General features: G+C 41.3%; 1 protein-coding gene across 1 annotated transcript; it reads left to right on the top strand.

The window, feature by feature from the left end:
* Window positions 1-3,391: 3,391 nt before the first annotated feature.
* Window positions 3,392-3,857, top strand: LOC6618992. The gene has a single exon (XM_032725960.1). The coding sequence runs from the start codon at window positions 3,481-3,483 to the stop codon at window positions 3,820-3,822; it is 342 nt and encodes a 113-aa protein (XP_032581851.1). The 5' UTR covers window positions 3,392-3,480; the 3' UTR covers window positions 3,823-3,857.
* The last annotated feature ends 6,603 nt before the right edge of the window (window positions 3,858-10,460 follow it).

A 10,460-nucleotide genomic window follows, 5' to 3' on the forward strand; every position in this document is an offset into this window, starting at 1 on the left:
GCTCTCCGTGAAGAATTGCTGAAACTGATTCGAAACGATCTTATAAGATTTAAAAAGCGACGAACGGACGGAACAGATAGTTACATAAAAGATTAAGATCAGATATTAGTTGAAATCGGTGGCCGTGAATAACTAGCATCTAATACTAATTTTCAAAAGAACATAAATACCTTCAAGTTCAGTAATAATCCTGTGTAGTTTCCTGAAATTCATACTCCCTCCCTTTTTGGTCACGACTTTCCATTGAGCTCAACTAACATGGATTTATAAAGACATAACTCTCAGTTTAATGTCTATAAATTCATTGCCGCGTATGAAATTTTCGTTGGAAATTGTAAAAGAGGCGTCTTAAATTATAATAATCATAGTTGTAGAAATAATCGTAAAGGGAATGGTGAGAAAAGCGTAGTTTTTGGCTGTGGTAATCAAAGTATGGACCTGGTTTTTATAGCACTAACCAGCTGTTCGGTTGACTTCAAAAAGGGTTTAGTTTCATACGTATTAATTTGTCAACCGCAGAAAAAAAAGTAAAATAAAACCAAGCCAAAAGTGGAGTTATCAATGGGCGGTGGCTCCATGCTAATTTAGTTATGTTATTTTTTTTATATATCATATTTCTCGTTTGTTTCGAGATGGTTCGGTTTAATGCTTCATTTCTTTGAATTTCATAATTACACGGCTTTGACCGCTCAACGACGGTTGGTAACTGTTTTTGTCATTGTCAGCCGTAGCTTTTCTTGAATGAACTTCAACTTTGGGCCAACTGGTTTTGTTGCCCGTTTGTTTTTTTTTTACGTCTTCTTGCCTTAATTAATTATTGTTGTATAATTAGTAGTTGGTCGGGGGCATAATAATTCAACAGAAGTCCGACTGGCCGGCCAACTAAGCGATTCATTCATGGCTCTTTGCATTTTCACACATTTCCGGTACAGTTGGTCACAAAAGCGGATAAACTGAGCGGACCATTTGGAAAGACCGCCCCAAGTTGGCAAAAGGGCGTCGTGGGCAATGTCAATCAATTGGTTCGCCGACTTGGTTGGCTGATTTCTTGGCCAGATCCCCCCCAGTTTCCAGCTTCTTCAGCTGCAGAGTAGTCTCGAGTCTCGAATCTCAAGTCTCGAGCCAAGCAAAAATGGCAGCTGACTGACAGACAGATCGAAAACGCTGGTTCAGTTCAGTTCAGTTTGGTTGGACCCTGGGCGCTTATAGCTTTTTTGTTTTCAGCTCTTTTGGCCTGGCCAACAGCAGCCACGGCAGCAACAACTACCAACTACCGACTGAAATTGTGCCGAGGACTGGTCTCTGAATTGGTCGATTTCAACGGCGGCAACGTGACACGAAACAGCGGCAAAGAAATCATAAAATGTATAAAACTACAAGAGTGCTATTTAGTTAATAATAAGATGTTGCAATGTTTTCGCAAAAATATTTATTGGGAAAGCATTTCTGATTCATACCCATCATATTTTGAATGGCCCCTATAGAACGAAAAGCTTTCTCATAAAAGTGTCATCACTGAAAATCGGATCTGCAACTGGAACTGGAAATTGGGTTCAGGCTGAGGAGGTGGGGCTGCCACGATTCGCAGCCAGCCAAATCGATTGAACTGCCTTCATTAAAAGAAAAACAGAGCGAAAAATAAGAGCAAAAATAAAGGTAGACCCGGCCAACCTCTGGCTATCCCTTTCTGTCTTAATAACTCCTTTCCTGCCGCCGATTTTGCAGCAAAAGTAGGAGCAGCAACAGCAGCCGTGATCTCCATCTCCGATTTTTCGCCTTTATTTTTTTTCGATCGCCGTCGCTCCATTGCTCAATTAATTTCCATGTTGGCCACAATTTGACTTCTGTTCGCTCATCGCTCCTTCTCTTTTGCTCCCTCACCTGGATATACATATATATACTCCTTTTTTTGTATTTTTGCAAATTGCCAGGCACGCAATTTGCGCTTGAATGGAAAATAAAAACAAAAAGGGAAAAAACAACTGCAACAAATTGGAAGCCAATAATCAAATGTCAGTCAGGATCCGCCTGACCAGCCCCCCGCGATCTCTTTTGGGGTTTTGTCAGTCAGTTAGTCATTCGCTCAGTCAGTCAGTATTTTCATTCTGTCGGTTCACTCAGGGCGGTCAGTGAAATCGGTATTTGCCACGGCTCTATCTTCAGAGCTCATTATTCAAACTCCAACCAAAACTTGCTCTTGAATTTGGTTCTGCACTGCTGGAAATCTTATTTTTGCAATGATTTTTAGTGATTATAGGAATAGTTGCAATACTATTTCCGAATTCAATCAGCAACAGGTGTATTAAAAACTTTGGTCAGACTGTTAAACTTTGTATTTAAGCCTAACAGCGAAATGAGTTTTTCCCAGTGTATAGCCCAGCACCTGGATCTGGGACTACAACTTGTCGGCTTGTCCGATCCGCCTGTCTATTCATTTGAGTGTTTTTCGAATTCGATTTTGATTTGATTTCAGATTCGGTTTCATGCTTGCCTGCCTTATACTTTAATTAGTTCGGCAAATTAATTCCCAGTATTCCCCAAAGCAAAACAACAACAAAAGCAAATAAAAAAAAGCGAAAGAAAATAACAAACGATTAATACCGAATTTCAATTGCCAAGCCGATATTGTTTATTGGTTCCACATTACGCCCGCCGCGTATAATTAACAATAAAAAATTTCAAACACATTTTGACACAATTTTAATAGTCAATAAAACTCAATGGAGAGCATGATGATGAGGGAAGGGGGGGAGGGGTCCCCTTGAAACGGGGTCCCAAAAGCCCCATCAAACCGAGCAACAATGAGCAAATGACATTTTGGCCGCTGATGTGGCCATTGTTCGACTTTGTTTGCGGGTTATTGTTGTTGACAAATCGATAAACAGCTCAATTAGCATTTTTGTTGCTCAATCGTTAAAGAACCACTCCACTCACCCTTCGACTGCCTGACAAGCTGACTGACTGACAACTGCATGGCGATCATAAATCAAACCATAAAAAATATATATCAGGAATTCAGTTCAATAATCGATTTGTATGCGCTGCCCGTCGCGCCGCACAATTATGCAAAATGAGCTGTCAAACGAGTGGGGTTTTATACCCCCTTTTCCCCTTGGAATTTATTCTCGGAAAAGGAAAAGCCACATGTTTATTACTTGTTCGAACTCATGTTAAATTAATTTGCGTCTAACTAATCAAGGAATGTGAACAGAAGTCACCGAATATGCTTAAAAAATGTAATATTTGCATATCACATATGAATATACAATTATTGACGAAATAAAAGCTTTAAATCGAATTCAAATTTAAATTTGTCTAACACTTTTGGTTTTACTACATTCCAAATAAAATTGTATTAATTCTTCAATAAAACAAAGTTGGCTACGTTGTATATACAAATACTGGTATTGCTTGCCAGTAAATGTTTTACAAAATTACTTTTGACAGCACTGCCAAATTATTTGTTTTAAATCAATCACGATGGACGGAGATCAGATCCGGAGGAGCAGCAGTGATCGGGACTTGGAATACAGTCGATGTCGGCGTAATGGTGTCCATTACGCCACCATTACAGATTTTCTGGCCAGCCTCAATACCAATGATACCACCTTGGGATCGGCGCAGGGAAGAAATACATTGAGCCTAGAGGAATACCTACAAATCGTAAGAGGCGGTGCCGAAAAACAGGCTGGCGATGGGGATAAAACTATCGGAACGCGAAAGACATCGGTCCAGGATATTAGCACACAAACGCAGGCAGAATCAAAAAGTTCTTCCAAACCGAAGCTAATATCTCAGTTTACCGAGAAAATATGGATGTGAAATTAAAGTGTACCTTAGGATCATAAAAATTAATACAATTCATGTAAATTTTAAAAGTAAATATATGTTTACATATTTATAACTATACGTTTATATAAGTTATATTTGCAAGCCAAATAGAGGTCTGCTTTAAGAAACTACATGGGATTTGAACTCTAACTTATTTCAATAATTCAATCACGTGGTATCGTATCGAATAATTGAATAAGTCATCGTGTCGAGCGACACAAATTTCATTTCAATACGCAGAACGTTTAACGAATGAATCGGGCCTCAAAGACAATCGCCGATGATTGAACGCTTGAGGAAAGGGTTGGCACAACAAAGGGGGTAAGGGTAAAGTGTTGCGGAGCTAAGGGGGTCTTGGGAAGGGGGCTTGCGGGAACCTGAGACGGAACCGCCAAATGGCAACGTGAGTGATTGTCGCAAAAGCTCAAAGGCGACAACAGCTCTTCGAATTGTACTGATTTTTATTTATTTTATGTTTGAACCGAAACGCTCACGGAATCCCAAATGAAATGCGACTGCGCTTTTTTGTTTGTAGAGGGAACTCGGGAACCCGATAAATCGGGGTTTTGGAACTCCCCCCGTCTGTCACCCTGAAATCACCATTCGATTGCCAATTGGTGTGGGAAAAATGCGTCTGTGGTAACAGGCGTGGCGATCTTTCATTAACATGTTCACCTCGTGGCGATTTCAATCGAATTTTAATTGCCCGAAAGTGGATCTAACCGATCGGGGAGAGATTGTTTTGGTTTATGTGATTTCTTCTTGGTAGCTTGGGAGCAAGACGTATTAAGAGTTCAGTCAATATAAATATCAAGTAGCTGGTTTATTTTATATACCCAATAAACAATATAGGGCTTGAAATATACTTTTATCATTGAATTTATCATTGAATTCAATATAATATTTTAGAAATAAGCACGCGAATTTTTTCTTATAAAGTCTTTATTAAGAACTCAAAGCAACTCCTTACTTCCATCTAAAAGGACAAGAATTACCTGAGAAAAACACGTAAACTAGGTCGATAACTGACCTACAGAACGTTTAGGAATGCAACTGATTTCAGGGAGAAAGAATGTCGGATCGATTGTCGCCCTTCGATAGATTTTTGACATATTTTGATGGGCACATTGAACTGTTCATTCTGCCTTTGGGCCATTCACACGCTTTTTGGGCCGTGGGAGAAAAATGCAGTGCAGTGCCATCGAATCGAATCTGTTCTGTTCGGTTTGGAAGCCGAAAATTGTGTGTGTGCAGAGCGGAGAGTTAAACAAATCAATACGAAAACGATGCAAATGGCAAAAGGCATGTCAACAATGCTGCCGAGTAATTGGCAGTGGTCGGCTGATGACGCTTGCTCTGATGTTGATGATTGCACATTGCTAAGCCTTAAAACTGGGACCTCTACTTCAACCTCAAAGTGAATCTGAACCTCAAGCTCAGCCTGAGCCTGAACCTCGATGTGATTGCGATCGTAGGAACTCCTCATCGAGCCGCCAAAGTGCAGCTAAACATCTGGAGCAGGCAGCTCCAAAAGCAGTCGAATCGAGCAGCTCCACCCATCGCCTGCCTTGTGAACGCCGATCACAGATCTTTGCCGACGTGAAAACACTGAGCGAAAATGCATTTCATCTATGAATATATTTGAATAAATTTTTTACAGATTTGGGGTTTAAGTATAGAAAAGGAGGACTGATAACAGTTGATTGTCCTTTACAAAATTTAGATATAACAGATACCAGTTGGTTCTTGCGATATAAACATCTTTGTAGTTGGACTTTTTTTTGACATTTTTCTCAATGTGTAGAGGCCATGGGCTTTGATCTGTCACCGCTCGCCAATCGAATCACGGCAGACGCGAGCGGCGGCAGATAAAATTATTGAAATTACATTGGCAAGACGCCGTCGATCAGGCAGAGGGTTATGTTGGGGACATCGGGGCGTACCAGGGAATACCGGGGATTGGGGTTGGAATGGGATAGGATGGGAATCGGTGCAGCAAACAGCTGCAACAAACACTGCCGCGAAACACGATCGCCAACACTTACAGCGCCGCAAGTTGGCAATAATTATCGCTTTTAGTCCCGTCCCCGCCTGTCAATGTAATTCGAAAAATGTCGTCAGTGCCGGGGTAGTAGCTCATCATCAGTGGGATACTGGGATACCGGGATATGGGCATACTGGGATCCTCGATCTCCGATTCCCCGATCCCGATTCCAATCGAAATGCCCATCACCCAGGCCTGTGATTTCACTCATTCGATTTCGTGATGCCATTGCAGCGCTCGTTGTTTTTAAAATGTAATCATCATTAAAATATTTATGGGTTATATCTCTCGCTCTGACCAACGGACCTTCAGATGGACTGGTCGGTTTGTAATGACCATACATAGCAATTGGTTCTCACGTTCAGTCGACAAAAACGGCGAAAAAAAGACAGAAACAGAAACGCGTTGCCAATTTGGCGTCATCGTTCAACATGAAGTTGAAGTTGCAGTTAAAGCTGTGATTCCAGTTGAATCGGGTGCTGAAGTTGTCATTGTCATTGTCATCGTCACCTGTGTCTGCGATTCGGATTTTATGTCTGGCAGCTGCTGAAAGTATCTGGATATCTGGAGGAGCATCTGGGCGAAGATCGATTGGGGATTTGCGATTTACACAGCAACAGTATTTTCTTACGCAAATTTCTCGTTATTAACCATTGCAATACGTTTATTCAATTAGATTATTTAAGCCGATATATAATATATAAATTATATGGCCATTTCCTTTCTCTCAACTTAATGGGTTAATATGCAGTAGCTTCGATTTGTATGTTCATCGGGGCGTGATCACAGTCACAGAAGGGAACTGAGAGCGGGGAGCCTGAGATCGCTGGTCCACCCCTAAAAAAAAGTGGCCACTTCGATGGCTGTCTTGTCATTTTTCTGTAAAGACTATTTTTTGTTGTTGTTTTTTTGAATGGAGGAGTCTCGAATGTTGCTGTTGTCGTTTATCAATTATGACAAATCTTTGCGCATGCGTGGCCAGCGCCGTCGTCAACGCAGCTATTTATAAAGTTGGTAAAACTCTGGCCCCTCAAAGTCCCCCTATATCATCTCAAAGCCCGGCTCTTCCTCATGTGTGTGTCCGTCTGAATGTCTGTCCCATTCCGTGTTTCATTTTAATTTGTAATTATTTCTTCAGCTTTTTTGCTGCTGCCTGCGTTTTTCCTCCCCTCTCGTATTATTTCAAACGATTCCGTGGTCGCTGTTTGTTGACTTTTCTCGGATGCCTTTGCATGTCGGTTGGTTTTTTCGAACTTCATTTGCGCTTCGGTTCGGTGACAAATAAATTAAGTGGCAGCCTCAACCAGAGAGGGAAAAACAAGAGGCAAAAACCAAGAAAATAAACAGTGCCCCGGGGCACTGCCCAGTATTACAACAAAATCAAACAGCCAGCAGCAACAAGTGGCTATCCTTGAGATAATAAGAAACCCGGTTAGAAGATACCATAGTTTTTATTGAAATGATTGTTTTAATAAGGTTTAAAGCATTTCGTTGGTAAAATGTTAAAGACTCTAGGTTATGCAGCTAATAAATAATTATATGAAGTACATTTTAAACTCAACATATAATCTACAAATTTGATCATACCCAGTCTTAGTCTTCATTTACGCGCTATAATAATCACAACAACTAGTTGCAATTAAGAGTAAGTTGCTGGGTTGCTGGAACTTAAGAACGCCCCTTTGAGATTTATTAAATGTTCGGTGATAGGAGGAAGGTAATTACTGATAATGGCGACTCAAGAGGTTAAATAAATAAATGGTTTCTCCTTTAATGGAGAGCTCAAAAAAGTCCAATATATATATTATATATATAAACATTTTGGATGGGGAATATTTTAAAATCACAGATTTAGAACACTTATTGTTTAATTTGGCTATTTTAATGGAAATATTTGGACTACAGCTACCGTAAGACCTCACACATCTGAAGTGTTAAAGTTGCTTTGCCAAGAAAGACTACTTCTGACTTCACTCATTCGCGCTCCATTGAAACCCACACAGTTTAACCGACAACTCATCCACTCAATCAAAGGACCGATTCTGCCAACTTGAAGCCAAAATCAGCTGCTACTGTTTTCGGTTCGAAGGCAAAGGTGCATTTTGGCCAAGTCGTTTATTAATTTGGCATGTGACAAATTGTGCATTGGCCAGCAATTAGAATTGTGCCTGGGCGACGGACAAGTTTTGAGGATTCCCTGGTAACTTGTCTTCGCTTTAGCGCTGATTTCACGAAATTTTACTGCCGAGACACGTACAAAACGGCTTCGATCTCTGGCGTTCTGGGATTTTCTGTGCGGATTGTGGAACTTCTGGAAGGAAGGAAACCGGAGGACGAGGAGCGTCAACAGACGACAAGTGGCACTTTGGCGCATTAAGAAAATCTGTACAAGTGTCACTTTGGCACACAAATACACAGGAACAGAAGGAACCAGAAGCAACCTCGCCACGAGGAGAACTGTCAGCTGGAGGAGATCGGGGCTATGGGGAAATAAAGGAGAAACCCCGATTGGAGGTGGGCTGGTAGAATTATAACGCCAACGTTCCGGTCCCCCAGTCAAATGCAATTCCACTGCACAGCAAGGATTATGCTGGGCTTGTTTAATCACCACAAAAAAAAAAAATAAATAAAACAACCATAATACGAATTTGTCCAGTCATCGGCATTATTTAATGAGTTGCCAACAGGTTGCCAGGCGAAGCCAAACCAAGCGGAAAATCATCGGCTTCAGGTGTAAGCCTTCGCCTTGGCTTCATCATCTTCAGTTTCGGTTTGAGGTTCAGGTTCAGATTCAGGCTCGGACTCGATCTCGAACTGGGATTCAGGTCCAGATTCAGCTGAGTCAGCGCCGCAAACAGAAGCCAACAGCCAAGTCCGTCAGTCAGTCAAGCGGCCTACGCCCGGAATAAAACTCAGACTGGGACCGATTCCAAGTCCGAGTCCAAGACCAGGGCTCAATCCAAGTCCAAGTCCAACCAGAGGTCTTGGTGCACTGGCAGAAAATATCAGGACTGTTATAAATATTTAATCTAAGCTATGACCTTCTTTTTTTGGAAATCAACAATTAATCTACAAATGTCCGCAGATGTTTGAAAACTTGATAAAAGGGTATATCTGGCTTGTTATTTTGGTCAGTGTATGGACGCAGAGCTTGTGATATGTAAATGCAACTTTTTGGTGATTCTGCCTCTGCCGGCACTTGACTTACCCTCTGCCGGCGTCGCAGTCGCGTCGCTGCGTGTAATGTCAATTTGACAGACAAACTGTCGACCGTTTGAAGCGTATGTAGCTACTGTCTACCAGCCACCGATTATGATTTGTTTGACGTTGTGCACTTCTTCTTAAGATGCCGGGTATGTGGGACCAGCAGAAATGCAATTTTTCCTTCTATCAATTTTCAAAAAATCCCAGTAAAGATGTTTAGAGTGCCATAAGTATATCCCGTATCACAAAGCCATAAAATACTATAGTTTGTCAATTTAAGGTGAAATGGCTTTTAAGAGAATTTAAAAACCACATTCCAACAATTTCGAAAAATTTTATACATGCCTTAAAGGACTCTAATAATCTGGCTTCAAGTTTCGATGCATAATTTGAAAACCTTCCCCAAGGGATCCTGCAAATCTATCCCCAATCCAATTCGAGGAAGAGGACTGGCAGCTTGCCTACCATAGGCTACCACTTCACTTGGAGAAGTACTCGAAGTGCCACTCCACTTGGTCTTAGGGATTACACTTGTATGGTAAACACATACGAATATATACAGCGAGATGTCTGGCGTTGGCATCTACAGCATTCAATAAAGAATGTTTGCGATTTTTATCTTGCTGCCGCCGCGTGCGCCTTACATTTGAGCTCTCTCACCCCAACGATCGGTGATCGGAGATACCAGATACAAGATACACAGTGCGGCGTTCGAATCACCCCAATCTCTCCATGAAATACCCCGGAATACTCCCGAAATCCCCATTCCCAGCGATCCCCATATGGACGGTTGGCCCCTTGGCTTAATACTCATAATTGATTAAAAAGAAAATTTCCATGGCATTTATGCGTACCACGCCACTCATACACACAATGTCGAGTTGTTGACAGCCTCCGATGGAGTTGGTTTAGTGGCGGGCTGCACTGCCAGAAATCTTTAAATGTAAGCATATGTTATTAACTTATATTATTTAACATAAGATCATAAAACTAAAATTAAATTCAGATGAAGGTCACTGTGAATTTGATATTTACTTGTTAGCTTCATGCAGGCCACATTAGTATTAATATATACCAGTAATTTTCCCCACTGCAGCAAAAGGGAATTGTGGTTTTGTGTGGTGGTTCTGAAGTTGGCACTGCTGTATTGTTGCTGCTGAGAGAGCGTTCTTTGGAAGTAGTTGTCGAAATGTTTTTATTTGTTATCGATTAATCGCTCGAATCAACAGGCCAACAGTCGTCGCAGTTGTACGGTGGCAGTTGCCCGATTCCGATTATGGTTTCATGATTCAGATTCGAAAACTGAGAAACTCATCCCCTAAGATATACAGATGTGCCTGAACCTTAAAGATACACAGATACTCTCGGCTCTCGGAAATGT

The sequence above is a fragment of the Drosophila sechellia genome, chromosome X (genome assembly GCF_004382195.2).
Source record: "Drosophila sechellia strain sech25 chromosome X, ASM438219v1, whole genome shotgun sequence".
NCBI classification, from domain to species: Eukaryota; Metazoa; Arthropoda; class Insecta; order Diptera; family Drosophilidae; genus Drosophila; species Drosophila sechellia.